This window comes from Heteronotia binoei, chromosome 5 (genome assembly GCF_032191835.1).
Source record: "Heteronotia binoei isolate CCM8104 ecotype False Entrance Well chromosome 5, APGP_CSIRO_Hbin_v1, whole genome shotgun sequence".
NCBI lineage: Eukaryota > Metazoa > Chordata > Lepidosauria > Squamata > Gekkonidae > Heteronotia > Heteronotia binoei.
The window spans coordinates 83,277,549-83,297,235 of NC_083227.1; the positions used below are offsets into that span (position 1 = coordinate 83,277,549).

Below are 19,687 nucleotides of genomic sequence, written 5' to 3' on the forward strand. Positions count from 1 at the left end.
TCTGCCCCTCATGCTATTCCAACTGGGAAATCTATAGTGACATGCATGCTTTATTGACAGAAAACTTCATCTATGCTTTGACACAATATAAAAAATATAGGAGCAGATTAGCAAGATAAGATGCCTTGTACCATGGTCAACTTCTGCTGATGAAACAAACAAAAATCATGATCAATATCTGCAAAGTTAAGGTTTTCTTTTCCCTGCCTGAACTGGGCTGTGCTGTACATTGCAGCTCTATAAAAACATACATGCTTTACCCGTAAAAGACTTCAGGTTCACTCCTTAGGACCTCCTGTTGAAGGATGGTGGGGAGGGGGAGTGGATCTTGTCTGAGAGCTGCTGTTCCCACCAATCAAAGCAGACATTGCTGGGCTAGACAAATCAATGGTGTGAGTTGGTAAAATACAGCATACTATTTCATGGCCTTTGTTTTAGGGCATTCCACACAAGACCTACTGAAATGATGGCAGACATATGTGGTGGGTTTGAAATTCCAAAGGGAGTGGGGGTTTGAAATTCCTGAAGCCTAGTGCAAGATGTTGGAAATTTTCAGAACAGCCACTGGGGCTGCAGAAAAGTTCCTTCCCATGATTCTACCAGATTTTTCCTTTTTGGGGAGGGGGAGAAGGCAGAGAAAGAAGCAGTATGCAAGAGCAGAGGGGGCACAGGATAGAGGCCTTCCTTTGCTCAGTGGCTGGGGAGCGCAGAATGCAGAGCCCAAGCAAGCTAAGGTTGCAGAGCTTGGTGGGTGGAGCAGGTGTTGATTCAAGGAGCCTAGCACACAAGAGACTGAGTAGGGTCATCTGAAGCGGTGGCATCTCTTTGGAGCACCTTTGGGACAGAGCAAGGCCACAGTTTTACTATCAGATGCTAGCAGAGCATAACGCTCAGTAAAGAAGCATGAGGGAACTAGGACAGGCTGCCTGCTGTATGGGGACATCTGGTTACTCCTCCCTAAAGCCACCTGAATGCTCAGAGAAGTTTGACAGGGAAGACACGCTGACTTCCTGTATTTTATCCTCCAGCCGATGCAGGATTGTTCCTTATGGAAAAACTTTTAGCTGTGTATCCAGTGTATATATGTCTTCTGGTAGGATGCCATGCTTTTTAAAAAAAAAAAAAAAGATCTTCACATTGGGGAAATAAATTGCAGAAGTCACATCAAAATAATCTGCACCTTGAGGCTACTGTAACCTATGATAGCTACAAGTTTCCCTCTCTCACACACATCCGCTTCCTAGTAGTTTTTTTTTTTAATCTAAGAGCAATGAAGAGAATCAAAACAGTGGCCATTAAGCAATCGAAAACAACTTTTTTTCCTACTAGGGTGGACGTTTTTTAAAAAATAAAATAAGATCCACAAATACATGCAAGGGTTCTGAAGCTCTTTCTGGAATATGAGCAAAATAAATAGTGATTTTTCTGTGTCTGATTTGTTTTCTTAAAAAGTAGATTTTTATAAAGTTGTCCATTTTCCTTCCCCCAAAACAAAGTCCATGATAGAAATCCAGCATGGGTGGCTACCACTCAGCTTCCTCTGCCTCAGGAGGCTGCTAATCTCTTTACAATATTCACAGTAATTAACAAAGAGAAAGGAAAGCTGGCTCCAGCTTCTTCTACTGCTTCAGCCACCTTTGCTTTCTGCTGGGACCAGCAGGTATCCTATCAAACACATGAGTTCCTCTTTCTCCTTTTACCTGAGGGGGCAAAGTGCATAACAGGCACCATTAAGCATTTCTGCAGAAGACCCATCATTGCAAGGTCCAGCACTAAGAGGTGAACCACACTGGAATGAGATCCCTTTTCCTTCCCTTCCTTCCCTACATTCTCTCTTCTGGGCAGAATCTTTCCTTGGTGTCATCTTAGGCAAAGCCCAGCGTTTTTAGGTCTTTTGTTAGGGTCCTTGGATCTTCAGATTCTATCCCATAGCTGTGACCATGCTGGATGGGTGTGGATGTCCAAATGAGATGCTGGAAGATGGGTGAATGGGGGTAGGCGTTGGTAGGATGTGTCCAGAGTGGCTAAAAGGTGGCAAGTGCCCCATAGGTGTCATGTGACTGGCAAGGGCAGCAGCGCTGAAAGGAGAAGACTTCTCTTGCATGCACTTGGAAAGTTCTTCAAAACACTCAGAGCCTTTCTTGTTCTTCTTAGACTTGTTGGACATTTTCCTATTTCTGGTCTGAATTCCTTCCTTCTTCATGGTCAAAGGCCTGTTCACCTGCAAGAAATGAGAAAATCAGGCTCATGCAAGCAAAACACCCTTCTTATGAACAAAATAAAATAGTGGGACCTCTACCCTCTTCTCTAAAGAGAATGTATTTGACAGAAATCATTTTATGACCCCCATTAAATTCCCGTCTGTTGGTTTGTTTAATGAAAACCACACACCAAAATCACAGCCACAATAATAATAATAATAATAATAATAACATAGGGCTGAATCCGGCAGTGTCCAGCCCACCCTTCCTTAGATTTATCCTTCACCTCCACACATAACACCCAAACTGACATTCACTTCTCAAAATGAAATGTTCAGGTTATAAACAGGGGAAAAAAATCTCTAATTCCTACTACTAAGGGTCAAAATATATCAAATGTTTCCACATTGGAATTCATCTGAGCTTTTTGAATGCTTTGCATTTTTTAAAAAAACCACACTTTCCTAAAGATACCCCACTGGGATTAACCTTTACATGAATCCATTTCAAATGGCCTCTGAATTTCTGGATAGACAGAGAGCAAGACATGGTTTCATTATAACCAAGAGCTGTAACTCTATTTTGCCTAAATTACCCACGCTTTAGAAGCCAAGCTAATACATTGTAATGTCACTGAACACAGCATCACTATGCCAACAAAGAATGGCTGTGACTTCCCAAGGGAACTTTAAAGAGCTTTTTTATTTAAAAAAAAGATCCTGTGTGCAATGAATACAGGGCTGGTGGACGCTTCACAGTTGAAGCATCAATCTTAGCTAAGCAAGCCAAAAGACGCGCAGTGAGCAAATACTCACATTGTGCAATTTATAGTAAAGTCCACAGGCATTACAGACTGGGTCCCCATTTGCATTACGTCGCCATAAGGTGGTGGTGGTTGTCTGGCAGTTGGCACAACAAGTTCCTGCTCTCCTCGCTGCTGACTAATGAAAGAAGGGAGAGGAATGGTTGAAGGCAATGGTAATTCCACTAGCAGGTAGACAACATTATAATTTTAACAAACAAAATTTTATGAAATAAATCAGACAACCCTTAATTTTTAAAAAGTTTTCTTTGGGATTGTGGCATCTAAAAACACAGCAATGCTAATAGACAGCATGTGTCAAAGAACAAGCTGTCTAGCTGCTGAAAGTGTTTTGATATAAAGCACGTTTGGTCCATATACAGTGCCATTCTGATTCAGCAATTACTTGATGGTGTCAGTGTTCATTTGCACCCAGCTTGCTTTCTCATCCTTTGTATGCATGCAACTGCCTCTCCAATTAATTAAGTGGAAAATCCAACCCACACAAAATTCCATGTATCAGAATGGGCATAGCAGTCTGTATGTTTGCCATTGAAAATCTCAGAGGAACTGTCCAAAACTTACTATCCAGATAAAGAACTTTGCAGTAGCAATGACATAGAAACTGATCCCAAACATTATTCTACTGCCCCACTATTTTGGCTTTCAACTTTTTTGCGGTATTTATAATACAATCAATGCAAAATGAATCACAAATCCTAGTATTTCTGCCAAATGTTTGGTGTCCCCACCCATCCCTCATGAAGCACTATGAGCGAGTTTGGTGTAGTGGTTAAGTGTGCAGACTGGGAGAACCGGGTTTGATTCTCCACTCCTCCATTTGCACCTACTAGCATGGTCTTGGGTCAGCCATAGGTCTCTTAGGAGTTGTCCTTGAAAGCGCAGCTGCTGTGAGAACCCTCTCCAGCCCCACCCACCTTACAGGGTGTCTGTTGTGGGAGAGGAAGGTAAAGGAGATTGTGAGCCGCTCTGAGACTCTTTGGAGTGGAGGGCAGGATATAAATCCAATATCTCCTATGTGAGTGCAGCTCTGTAAATGCCAGTGATCCAGATTTCTGATTTCTCAAGACACTTAAAGAAATGAATTGTACTCTTGTCCCAAAGTGCATTTAGTTATAATCAGGATAAAAAGTATTCACTTTGATTACAATTTGTAACCTGATAGTTTAGGCAGCAAATCCATTCAAACTGATGTGTATTTTAAAACTCTCTGACCCTTTGGACCAGTATAGCTGTCTGCAACACTGCTGTAACATCAAGATTTGCAACATTGCACTCAATATATGGTCTATCATAAACATTTACAAAGATAGTGCTATAGCAGCAATCATTGTAGCTTTCAGTCAAAAATGTATAATTCATCACTGCCCTTTTGCAAGTGAAAGGAAGAAAATTAAGCAGGCCCGTACATTTTGTTACATGTATGCAGTACAATCCAATGCATGTAATCTCAGAAATAACTCCTACTGAGTTTAATGGGAGTTTAATGGGACTCACACTCTAGCAAGTATGGATAGGATTGCAGCCTTAGAAAATAAAAGCCTTACATCAAAAACTGCTGATGCACTACTGGCACCATAAATTTGAAGACAGCAAAACCAAGTTCTATACAGCTGTGAGGCAAATCCAGGTTGTGCTGAAATCTATGGGGGAAAATTCCTACGTTTACCCCTCTTGTTTTATAATTTTACTCAACTCCAAGGGGGAAAAAGTTTCTCAGCTCCTGAACATGAAAAAAACTAGAGTAAGATGTACATTTACACAAAACTCTAATTTCTTCCTAGATTGGCATTTGACTGAGTGACCCATAACCCTGAAAACAATGGGGTCATTTCAAAAGCTTTTTTTGTTGTTGTGAGAGAAAAATGCACTCTCTCTTTTGGGAAAGAATCCCTCCTACAAAGGGTTCAAAGGTACTCTGCTCCAGGAAATATCTTCAGTGCTCTCCATTTGGTGCAAACTGGCAAATGCTGTGAGGAGTTATACATTTTCTAACACATAAGCTATAGCCCATTGGGTCCTCAAAATGCTCTACAAACATTATATGGGACATACGTCGTGACATTGGTTTAATTTCTTGAGGCTCAATTTCCTGGAGATTTCTGAAGCAGCCACAAAATGGCACAGCAAGCAATTATCCACAGCACTGTGGCAGAATAAGGGGAGGGAAAGCAGCATGGTATAGCCCGACTCCACAAAAGAAGCCAAAGGCAAACCACCTCTGCTTCTCACTTGCCTTGAAAGTCCTTTGCTCAGGTTGCTAGAAATCAGTAGTGACTTGACAGCATACATGTAGTATGTAGCAGAATACGGAACAGAACCATATTCGGTATTCTTTAGAGAAAGATCCTAACTGCACAAGGTGTGAACCGGGCTCCATTCCCTACCTTCTAATATCAGCTTCAGACAGACTAAATCTTAGGAACATACTAAATGTGAGAATGAGGTGCTTGATTATCTCAGCTGTGCACAACAAACAGTGATTCTCCAAGTCATAGCTATTTGTCAGTAGATACTAATGAAAACTTGATAATATGTTTGTCGATTCTCACAATTTCATCAGGAGTATTGTAATGGAGTGCTCTCTAGCTCTTGGAGGTGAGAAACGGCAGTGATACACTTCTATTAATTTATTTTTTCAATGGCTATTACTACACTTGGCATCGAGAACATAAAGGGGGGTGTAGAGCAAATAAATTTTAGTCGTGAGGGTTTTTTTAAAAAGGGAAATCAGTACCCCTAGCTCTTGCACAAAACAAGGCAAGAGTAAAAAGTACCATTTAAAAAATCTTGAGGTGACCCTCCCATGGGACAGACTTAAGCTGCCACTTGACCTATGAGGCGCAATCTGCCATGACATTCTCCTGCGTAAGCCCTACTGAAATTAGCAAGACTGCATAATAGCATAGTGGCAGAAAGTGGGTATTGATGGGATCCCCAGAATTACAGGTCATCTTTTACAGAGGCCAGTTCCCCTGGAGAAAACAGCTGCTTTGGAGACTGAACTCCACTGTGGTTCCTGTTCTCCCCAGTCTCCATCCTCAAATCTCCAGGAGTTTCCCAACCTGGATCTGGCAGCCCTACCCTGCCATCCCCCACTAGTATCTGGGGGGATGTGGCAACCCTACCAGGATTTTCTGTCTCAGGCACCAAAATGTTTTGGGCTATCCCAATTACAGCATTATTATTGGAAATTGAGCTCTGACCTGGATAGCTCAGGCTAGCATGATCTCATCAGATCTCAGAAACTAAGCAGGGTTAGCCCTGGTTAGTACTGCGATGGGAGACCATCGGGACTGGCCCTGCCACTAGGTAAATTAGGTGGCTGCCTAGGGCACCAGCCTTCTGGGGGCACCAAATTGGGTGCTCCCCATGTGATTCAGTGACATTATCAGGGTAGGGGGTGGGTGCCAGAAGTTAGCCTTGCCTAGAATGCCAGACAGTCTAGAGCTGGCCCTGGAGACCATCAAGGAATACCAGGGTCAAGCTATGTGGAGACAGGCAATGGCAAACCACTTCTGAACTTCTCTTGCCTTGAAAATCCTATGGGATCGCCTTATGTGGGTTCAAACATGACGGCACTTCCCGCCACCATTTGTATCTGAACCTATTTTCTTTTTAAAAAAATATTATTTCTAGTTTTATTACTTGTAAAGCTAAGAAATAAAAAAATGTATGCACATATTTTCAAAAGTTCCTATCACAATTCTCTAGGCCTGATTCACAGAACTGAACACAGCAGTAGGTAGTCTCAGCCAACTCACACAGCAATCAAGGATGAGGTCTAGAAATACATCATAGCCTGATCAGCTGCTCAAGTGGAGTAGGCACAAGGGAGAAGGGAGGAGTGGGCTCAGTTCAGCAGCCTCCTTTCTTCACTGTGACTAAACAGTGGGACACGACTGTAAGTCGGTTGGAAGTGACACCCCTCCCTGCACTGATTACATATATAGGGGAGGACAATGGGGGGGGGGAGTTGGAATCCTCAAAATCTACAATCAAATTCATTGTCTATTGCTACTTCTTGTGGAAGAGACACAGCTGAGTCATACAGCACCTGTTTGGCATGCTGAAGATCCCAAGTTCAATCCTAAACAATACTCTTTCTAAGCTATGGAGTCTTCTGAGCAAAAATTCTACTTTGTGAGCTACTGGCATTAAAGTTGTGAGCTACTGCATAAATTAGTTTGCTCTGGGGCCATTTTTCCTGAGCTAAGACAAAACTGTGTGAGCCAAAAGCTAAGGAACTGTGAGCTAGCTTACACTAGCTCAGCTTAGAAGGAACACTGGTCCTAAGTATCTCCAGTTAAACAGGTCATACGTGAAGTCACACCCGTGCCTGAGACCCTGAAGAGCCGCTGAACATCAACCCATTGCACCTTCATTTCCATACATTGGCCTGAAGGTCACTGTCATCAGGATGCATGTATATCTCCTTATAGAGCTACACCTTCTGACTTTACCTCTGACTAACATTCCCATTAATATGCAAGCATCCAATTTTTACAAAAATTTTGGAAGTCTGACAGGAAATCAAGGCAATGCCACATTTAAAACTGATAATGTCATTATGCTGTTTATAGATGAACATGATCTCAATGATCACTGGTGAAATGTCAGCTTTTCTCTCGCCTCCCTCAATCCCCTGATCAAATGAGTAAACAATGATAAGACGAATGGAGAAAAAAACCCACCTTAAAATGTGCTCCCCAACAGTCCCTGCAGTTAGTTAAGAACTTGCAGTCTCCCACCAAACATTTGGAAGCAGGGAGCAATGTTTGCATATTTGAGATGGTTTATTGATACTAGACTCTGCTGCTTAACTCAATGGCCTGTCCCCATTTAGTCTGGCATGGAGTTCTGCTTGCAAGAGACGATAATGTTACACTGTTGTCTTAACATTTTTCTAGACGTGTCAGTCACTTCAGAAGGAAAGCAAGTCATTAAGAAGCTCTCCCTGTTGAAATTTGGACTCACAGCCGAAATCCTCTGTATCCCATCTGACCATTAGATCTCCCACTTTTTGTTCTTGCAAAAAAAAAAGCCCCCCCCCCCCCATGGCAAAGAGATTTTTAGGCCCCCTAAATCATATTACTCTAACAAATATTATTCTTAGCAGTTTTTTATACAGCATTTGTAGAACGGAGTGTATTAGAAATTTCAAAACAACCAGCCTGACTAGCATGCCTTGCCTATAGAAACTCTTTAAAGCTTTTAGAGTCAGGAAACAGATACACAAAGTTTCCTTATCTTCAGCGAACAGATATCCGGATAGGAAACTACTACTGGGAGCTTAGAAAGGCCCTTTTTTTTAATCACTCAAATGAAAATACAAAGTATAGGTGACTCCATGGAAAAATAATCAGCTTTTTAAAAGGACAATTAGAGGATTGCCTGAAAAGAGGGCTAATGTTATTTTTGCCATGGAATCTATGACTGCAGAATTACTTTATCAAAATAATTATTGAGCTGATAGCAGCAACTCTGACTCATCTGATTTCTCTTTTGACTTTCTGCCTTGGGTCACTTTTTGTACTTTTACGCTGGGAGGGTGAACATGACTAACACTTTCAATCCCAACCTTCTTCTGAACTGTCCGAGAGGTCAAATGAATTAAAGCTGTCCTTTCTGGATAAAAGTGATCAGAGTGCCGCCACAGAAACAAACAGGCAGAGTTTGTCGCACACCTTCAAACAGGCAGAGATCTGAAGATTATAAGGAGAGGGGAAAGAGAGGGAAACAGCAGACAAATCTCTCTCTCTCTCTCTCAGCCTCTGTCCCTCATGTGCAACATATGGATAATAATACTGACCCAGCCCTGTGGCACTGTTGCAAAGATTATAATAAAATAAGATACGTGAAAGTGCAATACAAATTCTAATTGAGTGCATGTGCACATAGCGGAGAAACATATATACTAAATTGCAATTATTCTAAACCTTGACATTAAATGGCTGCGGCTGCAGTCCCTAAAACCTGTCTCCTGGCTATGTTGTGACCTCTGCGTGACACAGATCTCATGTACTGCCTTCTGCTTTCAGCTCTGAAGCATAGAGATGGGTCAAGCCACAGCCTTTCCATCAGATGTGTGTGTGGTCCCATTAAATCACATAGCCCCCAGTAGAGAAAGAGACACCTACCAGTCTCCGTTTAGGTTTAATGAGAGGTCGATTTTGACCGTTCATTTTGTGGTAGAGCCCGCAGGCGTTACACAGGTAATGCCCAGTGCCGTCTCTTCTCCAGAGAGGGGTGGCAGTAGCTCCACAGTTGACACACTCTCTGCCTTCTAAATGGAAACACGAAGAAACCGGATTTCTTTCTTTAAAAACAAATTCACAAAAGCTTTTTGCATTGTCCTTTGAGGCATATTCCAGAAGTCAAAACAGAACATTATTCAATGCATTTAAAGGGGGGGTGGGGGGAATCAATGAAAAAAAAATTACAGTGCATGCAATGAGGGTCTAAACTCTCTAGTTCATCTCTAGAATGACCCTGATTTACAAAGAGCATTTTTTTAAAAAAAAAGCAATGATCAGAAAAGAGTTGGGTTCAGTAGAACCGGAATTATTTGAAATGCAACATGACACAAAGTGTTCTGTGCTACTTCTCCCTCAGTCTGGGTCACCTCTGTGACTGCACTCTCCTCATCTCTGAAAACTAAAGTGGGAACAGCAACAATTATTCAGGCTGGCTACACCATTTAGAATTGTTACCTAGGTGGAAAGGCAGCTCTCCCCCACCTAAGCAGCCCCAAACTTTTCCAGTGAATGTTTTCTTGTCTAAAATATTAAAGTAGCGAAATGGAATATGACTAGATATCCTACATAATATAAAAAGAAGGTTTAGCATGTTGTTATATGGATGATGCTTTTACACTTATTTTTAAATTTATGCTTTCGTAATGAAGTTCTGATTTATGATGTGTATTTTCTGTTCCTGGTTTATTGATATTTTTCTTTATATTTACTGGCCATAGGTTGTTCCAGATTGGCCTGGCTCAAAAGGCTCAGAGTATATATATACACACAAAACCCAAAAAGATTATTTGCTAAACATTCATTTGTTTGAGTCTGTTCAGTCCAAAAAATTCTTTTCACACAGTTTATGCAAATTATATAGTATTTAATGCAAAGGAAATACACTTTGGCCAGTAACTCGAGTAGGCTATGCTGAGTTCAGCTGCGTCTGTGTCTCCTTTAATCTGTGGAGTGGGTGGTTTTTAAACAGAGCAGGCTGGAGTGAAAAATGAGGGAACACTGTGAAGCTGAGTTCCTAGCTTTTGTCCCTCCTTGGGCAGGAAGCTGCAGGAGTCGCCTTGTCGTGAGTCTTGGTTTTCCTACAAAAACATTAAATAGTCACGAATTCTCCCCAGTTCCATCTACAGGACAGGGTCTCCATTACAAAAGTTAGGAAAATTCACATCTAATTAAAAAAAAAACCCTTCTATTGCAGGAAAGGGGGAGGCTAAGCGGAGACAGAGACTTAATTCTCCAAGGTGGCTAACTATTTATACAGTCTGCAGCAGTTTACAAAAGCAGCAGCAGAATGTAGATTTTTTTTCCTGGTTATATTTTGTTTCTCTGTGCTAGCAACAACAGTATTTCACTTACTAGGCAAAGTGTGACTTTCCCCCCCTCCCCTCTAAAGGGAGTGATTTGAACTAGAGATCTTGAGGCAGTAAAACATGTGATATTTTTGTTGCAATGCTCATAAAAGAGATCATGTTTCTGGAATTACTAGCCACTTTGAAAAGAGATGTGTGTACGTACATGAATATCCTGTTTTATTTTGCTTTATGGTCACATTGCTGGAATAATGTGACCATAAAGCAAAATTAGATTCATTATCTTCTGATAAAGGGTTAAAAGGCAAGAATTTTAATGTGGCAATATGAACACAAATTGGGTTTGTATTCATGGGATTATTATTCATTAAATTTAGATATTTCTTTCAAAACTGAGGTAAAAAGGAGTTTCTGGAATTAAGTTTTTATGTGAACAAAATATTAAAGTGACATGTTCAACAAAAAGGGATAAGCAGGAATTAAGATTATATGTGTCACTTTTTTTCTTCCCGCTTTAATGGATTCATTTAAATTAGTATTTACAAGGTACCTTAGCAGTGGCTCTGGTATGTAAACTATATTTGAACTTTTGCTCTCTGTATGATCTGAAGGAAATCAGGCCCTCTGGAAATTTTAAGAAAATAACCTTGTAAATTTCAGACCTGAACAGTTCCTTCTTTGCAAATTGCCCTCCTTAGTAAAGATGCACTTCACTGAAAATTAGCAAAAGTAATTCAGTGGAGGTACCCCAAAAGGAGGCAAAGAAATACCCAATCTTGCCAAGCATTTCCAGTGAATACAGCTGGCCTTGGCCTTTATGTTGCTGCATTAAGAGATTTTCCAATATAAACCCTGATTTGCATAATTCAGATCTGCCAGGGTTTGGGGTTGTTTTTTTTCTCCAACGGATTACTGTGTCCCTCGGGGCCCAGCAGTGACTGAATGCTGCAGAGACCAGTGGCTGGAATTTGAAGGGGGAGACAGCTTGCCTACAAGCAATTAGCAACAACAAACTAAACTTTTGAGAACTATGGATGTTGTTTCCAAGCTGCTGCTCTGTCCTCATAAAATCGACAAATAAATGCAATTTGGTTTCTTATTGAAAGTTGGCAGTGAAATCCCCTGAGTCCCAAGTGCTGCATATTAAAAAGTGACATTCCAAAATGACTCAGTCCAGATATTTACGCATCTTTTAACACGTTTAACTACCCTTTTATACAGACTGGGTGTTCAAGGCATTTAATAAACTGTTCCAGCTATAGAGGTTGAGAAATGCAGGAGTTAAACTTCACCAATTAATTAATCCTTGTGGGGTTTTTTATTTATGAAATATGTCACATATGTCCCCAAGACTTCCTAAATTAACGGTAACTATTTATTATACCAACAGAACAAAGTTAAGAGTCCAGTGGCTCCTTTAAGACTAGGGAAGTTTTATTCAAAAGATGAGCTTTTATGCGCTTGCACATGAAAGCTTCTACCCTGAATGAAACTTCCTTGGTCTTCAAGGTGCCACTGGACTCTTAACTTTGTTCTGCTGCTTCAGATCAAGGCAGCTGCCCACCTGGATCTATTTATTATGCCCTCACAATCTGCATTTTATAGCCGGAAGCTAATATTTTGGCATTCTTATCTCACCAAGGACAAATGGCAGCCCCCAATCAGTGCTAAAATTCAGAACGGAGTTTGAGTGCAACAAGTGGGTCACGTCCCCCCCTCCCCTAATGTCCCTGCCCCCCCCCCTCCTTTCTGATCTCCTGGTTCTCCCCTCCTTGCCTGGTCCCCTTGCTAAGGAAGGGCTGGGGGGGGGGGGGAATGCAGGGGAGGGGGGGTTGCAGGCGACCTACCTGAGCAGGAGCGGGCCTTGCTGCGCTGCTTGGGGGTGAAGCTGGAGGCGGGCCCGCCGAGGAAGCTGCCGGGGTGGAAGAGGCTGCCGCCGTAGTCGTGGGCGGCGGGCACGTAGGAGGGGTAGGTGGGGATGGGGTGGTGGGTGGAGGGCTGGGCGCCCATGGAGGCGGCGAGGCTGGGTCGCAGCGGGCTGGCGCTCTCCATCTTCAGGCCGTCGGGCAGGCCCACCTGGTACTTGAGCGGCTCCTTGTCGTCGGGGCGGCTGCTGCCGCTGCTGCTGGAGGCGGCGGCGCTGGTGGCGGCGGGCGAGGCGGCGCTGGTGCCCCCCTGGGCGGCGGCGCTGGGGTCGGGCGAGACCTCCTTGGGCGGCGTGGGCGGGAAGCCGAAGAGGTGGGCGCCCGAGTGCGAGGCCGGCGTGAGCGAGGCGGCCGAGGCGGCGCTGGAGGCCGAGCCGCTGCCGCCTGCTGGGTAGACGGAGAGGGCGCCGGGCGGGGCGCCGGCCGCCGAGGGGTGCAGCGGGCCCTTGGTGAAGGGGTTCACCGTCCACGGGTTGTGGTGATGGGCCGCCGAGAGCGCCGCCTTGCCGCTGTCCAGCCACGGCAGGCCCGGGCTGTGGAGCAAGTGGGGCCGGCACATCTGGCTCCCGGTCAGGCGGGCTAAGGGGGCGGAAGGAGAAAAGGGGGGCCGTCAGTCCTCGGCGCCTGGAGGAAGGGAAAGGCCCGAGCCCCACGCCCTGCCGCCCGCCGCCTGAGCAGGCCCGGGGAGGCCAAGGCAGCCAAGCCACCACCCGCCGGGCCCCGTCGTCGAACCCCGCCGGGACTCTCGCCTAAGTCCGGCCGCTTCCCCGGCAGCCCACGCTGCGCGGGGCGGCTTCTTGAAACATCGGGGCATGGCATTCCCCCTGCTCCCCACGACACACCAGTGGCCCTGGCCCAGGAGAGGGGCTCTCCAACAGGGCTGCGCTTCCTATCCTGCCTTGGGCTTGCTTGAGCAACCCATCTGGAGTCCTCGGCCACCGGCGCCGCTTCCCTTTCCTATTCCAGCCTCCAACATCCCCCCCCCCCTCCCGAAAGCCACCCGGATCGCCCTTCTTCTCGCCCTTGCTCGACCGCTGCCAGCCAGAACCTCCCCCGTCCCGTCCCGTCCCGGCTCGGCGGAGAGCAGCACAAGCCGGCGGCAGAAGGAGGCGAGGGGGTCCAGATTTACCGTGCGCCTGGCTGTAGGAGACTCGGGCTCGGGCGTGGGCCGGGTTGGCGTAGTAGGGGTTGCCCTGGGAGTCGAGGTGGTTGAAGAAGACGTCCACTTCGTCCGGAGGTAGGAGCTGCGCCGGTTCCATGTAGTTGTGAGCCAGTCCCGGGTGGTGCGAGTCCGGGTGTTGCCCGTTCAGGACTGCGTGGTGGGCCATCCAGCGGGGCTGGTCCGTGGCGACCTCCATCGCTGCGCCTTGCTCCCCCGCTCCACCCCTAAACCCCTCCCCTCGGACCCCAAACTGGGTCTCTCTCTCTCTCTTTCCCCTCCTGAAGTCGTTGGGGGGGGGGGGGTTTAAAAAATAGCACAGCTCTCAAAAGCACCGCTGGTCTCAGAAGGGAGTCAAAGGTAACCGTGTCCCTCTTTTGAACCGGGAAGTCGTCGCCAGAGACGCTCCTGCCGCACACCTGGGGTCACCACCTGTAAGGAGGAAAGAGAGGTTAGCACAGGAGAGGAAGGCCCGCGCCAGCGAGATCGCGTCCAACTGATCCAGTTCGCCAACATTGATTGTCACAAATATGGGGGGAGGGGGAGAAAGATGGAAGAGGGTCCCACTTTTGCACATCTCCCCTTTCCCGCTCCCCTCGAAGTCTTCACTCTCGCCGCTGCCACTCCTCCCAAACCCATTTTTTTTAAGTTAGCTACTTGAAAAACACCGCTGATTTGGCCACAGTTGCCATTAAAGCAGCTTTTTGTCGCTATGTTTTCATACAAGAGGAGGAAGGAAGATGGCTCTTTTTGATTTACGTCTGGTTGTTCCCCTCAAAAAAAATCAACTGAGATAACTGAAAGCCAAAAAAAATACCACCCACCCTTCTATGAGCTTTCAGAAACACACACAGTCACACACCAGTAATTCGAAAGGGTTTTCTCCTGCAGAATAAATCCAGTCTCCCTTCCGTTCCCCCCTCCCTGTTCAAACTAACAAACATACTTACAGAGAGCTCTTCCAAACAGAGTGAGTCTAACTCCAAATGTTTGAAAAGTTTCTTTATGAGGTTGTAAACGAGGAGTGGGAGGGGGGGGGGGGTGACGGATGATTGTTTGGAGGATGGAAATGCAGAAAAGAGTGAGTGAGGGAGAGGCGAAGGAGGCGAGCGAGAGAGAGAGAGAGAGAGAGAGGAGGGTTGGATGGAGGCTCTTACTCAGATGGCAAGCTCCACTTATTCTGGCCTTTTTTGTAACATCCCCAAAGCATCCTATGTCAGCTCTGGCGCCAGCTGGACTCAGTTCAGTAGACATGAACTAGGGGCGACGCACAGGCTAAGAACCTCCGCCCAGCCAATCAGCAGCTCGGCGCCCAGCCTAGCTTTGCGATTGGCCCCAGAAAATCTACATTCCCCTCATTTACTCCAAACAGCGAAAAAGCGCTGAACCCGCCAAAGACTCTTCACGCTCCCCACCCCCCACCCCGCACACGCACTCCCTTTGCCTCTCGCCTGGCTCTTTTCTACTTTTGCTCCCCACCAAAAGAAAAAAATAATCTTCCTTCTCCCCCCACTCAAGCTTTCTTGTTAGTAGTTAGGTTCGTCATCCAGCAGAGATTGGCCTGCTTCTTTGGCAGCATGCAGTTCACTAAATGCAAAGCAAGCCCCTACACACACACACACCAAGACTGTGGGCACTAAATTATTTGAGGGGACGGGGCTTGGAGAGAATAAGAGGTAGAGTGGAGGGACAAAAATGTGTCAGAATATCTTACAGAATATTTTAAGTGGCCGAAAAGCCATGTCATTTCTTAAGGACAACGAAGCCTGGACACCCCCCCCCCCCCAACGGTTTTCAACAAGAGCAAAATGGCTTGCGTTTGTTTGCCTCCTGTGTGTATATCTGAATCCAAACATATTTCACGCTAGAGAGTGTGGCTGCCTATTTGCTTCCCCACTGTGTGTGTTTCAGTAATGCGCGACTGGTCTTTTCAGTTAGCCATAACTGCAGTTCTGAGTTCATTTGGTTCACACCAACTGTACATAAGAAAATGGAATTTCTTGCGAACCAAGGCATTCCGAAATGCAAAGTGCGATTCGCCGCCTCCCCCGCCCCCCCCCAGAATCAAGGCAGAGCGTTTGTGTTCATCTTAATTAAGGAAAAACAAAAATAAAAGTACAACTTGTTATTTAAAACACAAGCAGGTTTTGTGACATCGGCAGAACTAACAGGATAAAGCAGTGAGTTTATCAGTATTTTTATTTTAAAATACCACACAGAAGCGGCACAAGAAAAGAAAGTATTTTGAAATAATTTCTAGTGGAAGTGTGGGTCTGGGGTCTTTGCTCAGGAAGATTTCTCACGGGGTGGTTTGAAATTTTCCCCCTGGAACGAAGACAGTTTTTGAGCTCCCTGTTTCCAGGAGGAGGAGACTACGAGCTAAAAATGTTGCCGTTGGATAAAACTTAAAATCATATTCAAAATATTTATTTATTTATTTTTAAAAAATTGTCTCTGTTCATAACCCCTAATTTCGTTATCACGAGGTGTTTTCTTTTTTTTTTTTTTTTAAATCTTCCTTAAATTCTATTTCTGGGGGGTTGAAGTTACCGAAGCGTTTGAGTCTCCTTGAGCTGGCTCACAAGCCAATGCTTGCCGCTTGGTCAGCAGCCTCCCTCCGATTGCCCCCTTGCAACATTTAACACATTCGGGGTGGGGGGGAGAGGAGGGGAGTGAAGCGGGGGGGGGAGAATTGTTCGATCACCCAATAGCGAGTCGACGTTCGTTTCAAACTGATTGTTTGAAATCAAATCTATTTCACAATACAGAAGGCAATATTAGCGGTCATATTCTTCTTTTCACCATTCAGAGAGGGTTTTTTTGTTGTTTACCGCGTCTTCCTTAGTACACAAGACCGACCTAGCAAACCTCTTTGCCTGGAGAGTCAGATCTTCAGCTTTGTCACTAGTGTTCAGCGTCAGCATTGCTACTCTTAGCGTTATGTTTTAGAGTCTTGCCTTGCCGTGTTTCTCTCTTGCTCCAGATCAAATGTCTTAAATCCTTCTTTCAAACCCAAAACTCCGAAGAGCCTAACAAAAATCTCTTCCCGTTACACCCACACCCACCCCACTCAAACACACAACCCTTTTTTTTTTTTAATGTAAAAAAAATCTTGCTTGTTCTGCACAAATAACCTCTGGGCGCGATACAAGGGTGAATGGTGGAGTTCTAGTCAATTTTTCCGAGCGCTGAAAAGAGCAGGGACGCCTGCCATTCTCACACGATTACAGGCTAACCCCCCACCACCCCACCCCCGATATTTGCTAGAGATCACATTCCGCCTTCGTGCCTAATTGCAAGCAGGTAGTCGCGTCTTCTTAGTGCGCTTTCCCCCGACTCCTCTTTCAGTGAACTACGTGCCTTCAGGCTCTTATGCCAATGAGCAGGTAGATCTAAAAGATATTAGATCGAAAGATCTCTAGATCTAAAGATAAAGCGTCGGTAGGAGACACAGAATTCTGATCAGGGGACCATTCCTGCTCGAGTTATGAAAGTTTTGTTCTCTCTGTTTTCTGGGCCAAAAGCTGTTTCCCCCTCCTCTTTAATATTAAGGCAGATACAATCACTGTTCCCTCTAAATTGAGTTAGCGTGAGCTAGCTCACAGATTTTTTAGCTCACACATTTTTGTTTTAGCTCGGGAAAAATGGCCCCGGAGCATTTATGCAGTAGCTCACAACTTTAATGCCAATAGCTCATGAAGTGGAATTTTTGCTCACAAGACTCCACAGCTTAGAAGGGAATATTGGATACAATTTGTGAGTTAACTGTAATGGTACCAAGGCCCTCGCTTTTGAAAATGCGAGGACCTTAGCACCATTACAGTTAACCCAGCCTGGAAAAGGCACCTCGAACTTTGCTGGCGAAGTGATGTTTCTGGCATTCTGCAGCCTTGTAAATACCTCGTGCCATTACAAGCAATCGCCTGATCGAGGTGGGGGGTGGGGACCCTTTGTCAGCAGAACTGAGGGAAACTGGCGGATTCGGAGGCAGAGGGCAGCAAGTCCAGAGGACCCCTGCCCGGCTCTTGCGGGCTGCGCAGCGCAAGACTAACCAACCAGATTTACTGAGCAGTCAGATCCACGAAGCTTACTGCTTGGAAGGAACCAGCGTTTAGAATCGCAGCCTGAAGCGGTTCGAGCATCTATAACTGGCCTAAGGATCACCCAGGCAAATGCGCGCCCCCTCTCCTTAGCTTTCCAGGCTAGAAGTCCCCCTTCACCCCTCTTTTCTGCTGCGGCAGGCAGAGAGACTCGAACCAGTGACTACTCTTCTGGGGGGGAGGGGGGAGAGATTTGTGTTTCCTGTCCCTTTATATGCATACCACCGCCCTCGGTTTCATGCAGCCCAGTCCTTTGGATGTTTCCACGGAGATGAATTCTACTGACTTCAGTGAAGTTTACTTTCAAGTAACTATGCATAAGATTGCAGCTTCCAGTTTAAAGTGCATGGACTCGGAAGAAGCGCCGCTGAATAGGACTGATGCGTTACTGTAGGTTTTCCATAGGCCACTGGGTTTTTGTGTACTATTACACAACCTTCTTCTAAGACATTTGTCCAGTCTTAGGCACATTCTTAGATCGGGAAGTTATTAAACACTTAACCCAGACTGATTTAAAACCGGGAAACGCTCGAAGTTCCAAAAACTGAACCTGCTTTCCTTCCATCCTTCAGGTCGCCTCCCCACCCCCTTGCCCCTTCCCTGGCAGCTGATCAAACAGGCCTGGCGCAGAGATCCAGATCTCAGCTGGTGCAGAGAGTGGCAAGGACTTGGTGCCTCCGGTTGGATGCGGAGCGGGCAAAAAAGCCTCAGACTCAGAACGCACCACCACACACACACACACACACATACACACACCCCAGTTTGGCTTTCCCCAAACCTTCTTCGCTAACCGCAGGGCTGCCCCGCACCCAGCCTGCCTCCTTCTTCCTCCGCCTTTCGTGTGCGTTTGCTTTGACAGGGTTTTAAAAAAATCTCTCCGGCCCTCTTTCCCTACATTTCCCCCCAAAAAACATCCACAGTCAGCCCAATGCACTTGAATGGATGTGAATCGACCCAGGCCGCTGTCCTGCCCTTCCCCCCTTCAGAATTGCTAGCGTAATGCCGCTCAGGTGTTTTTTTTCTCCATATTTGAACGGAAGGTACAGCGAGAGGCAAAATGTGCCTCGCTTTAGGAACAGAAGCGTCATTTCCCCTATCTGTTTCAGATGCTGTTAATGAGAAACTCATCTAACGCGGGTCTAAGTCAAAGCTCTTTCATCTTTGGATCTTTTAAGAACACGCACGCAACACCTTCGCAATATACACTGCACCTCTTATTCTCTGAATCCTTGAAGGACTTTCTTGTTAAAAATCCGATATGGTGGTTTGGTTTTTTAACATATTTACTTCTTCAAGATACCAAAAGCAAGTTTATGGCACTTCCTCCCCCCCCTCCCCCATTGGTCTCTTGTCTACTTCCTGTAGTCAAGTGATAAGCACCCTTGATCTGTACACGGTTCTGTAGATGAACGATTCGAGAGACAGGGAGAGAGAAGTCTGCATTGAGTTGAGCAAGCAGACATAATAAATACAAACCAACCTTGCAAATACAAATATTATCTCCCCTCCCTAATCCCGGCTAAATCTATGTTTGTGTTCTTTTTAAAACTCCACAGCTCCTTAGCATTTGTTCAGAAAAGATGGGACTCCATCCCACCCATGCTCCAAGTAGATCCGGCAGGGCTGGTTTATTTCAAACTGGCGACAAATCTCTCCTCCTTGGACACATGCTGGCTTAGCCATTCGCTAAAATAGAGTTTTGTGGGACAACAGCCACCCCCTCCCCGCAGGAAGCTCCGTTTTCTTGGCTCAGAGAAGGAGGGGACCAAGAGGCAGCCCATGTTGCCACCGTTTGCTAACTACACCAGGTTGTTAAAGCCTCTCCTGGCGCGACTTTTGCATTTCTAGGCTGGTTCCTAAAGAAAGCATCGCTTTAGCCAGCTGACCAGGGCGCCCCTCGGGAACCGGCCTTCAA

The 19,687-nt window shown here is 45.5% G+C and overlaps 1 protein-coding gene across 2 annotated transcripts; it reads right to left on the reverse strand.

Moving 5' to 3' along the window:
- Positions 1-1,122: 1,122 nt before the first annotated feature.
- On the reverse strand, positions 1,123-13,930 carry GATA2 (GATA binding protein 2). 2 transcript variants are annotated; one of them, XM_060239701.1, is made up of 5 exons: positions 13,643-13,930; positions 12,436-13,092; positions 9,165-9,310; positions 3,017-3,142; positions 1,123-2,221 (listed from the first exon to the last, which is right to left on the reverse strand). In XM_060239701.1, exons 1-5 carry the CDS (start codon positions 13,869-13,871, stop codon positions 1,922-1,924), a joined length of 1,458 nt encoding a protein of 485 aa, XP_060095684.1. In that variant the 5' UTR covers positions 13,872-13,930; the 3' UTR covers positions 1,123-1,921. The 2 variants fall into 2 exon arrangements, with proteins under 2 accessions (XP_060095684.1, XP_060095683.1); XM_060239700.1 differs by having other exon boundaries at positions 9,165-9,343.
- Between the last annotated feature and the right edge of the window lie 5,757 nt (positions 13,931-19,687).

Coding starts and splice junctions, on each gene's coding strand:
- GATA2 (XM_060239700.1), bottom strand. CDS start 13,871: ATGGAGGTCGCCACGGACCAGCCCCGCTGGATGGCCCACCACGCAGTC. Junction 13,093..13,642: donor CTCCTACAGCCAGGCGCACG/GTAAATCTGGAC, acceptor CCGCCCCCTTAG/CCCGCCTGACCGGGAGCCAG. Junction 2,222..3,016: donor TTTACTATAAATTGCACAAT/GTGAGTATTTGC, acceptor CATTTCTTGCAG/GTGAACAGGCCTTTGACCAT.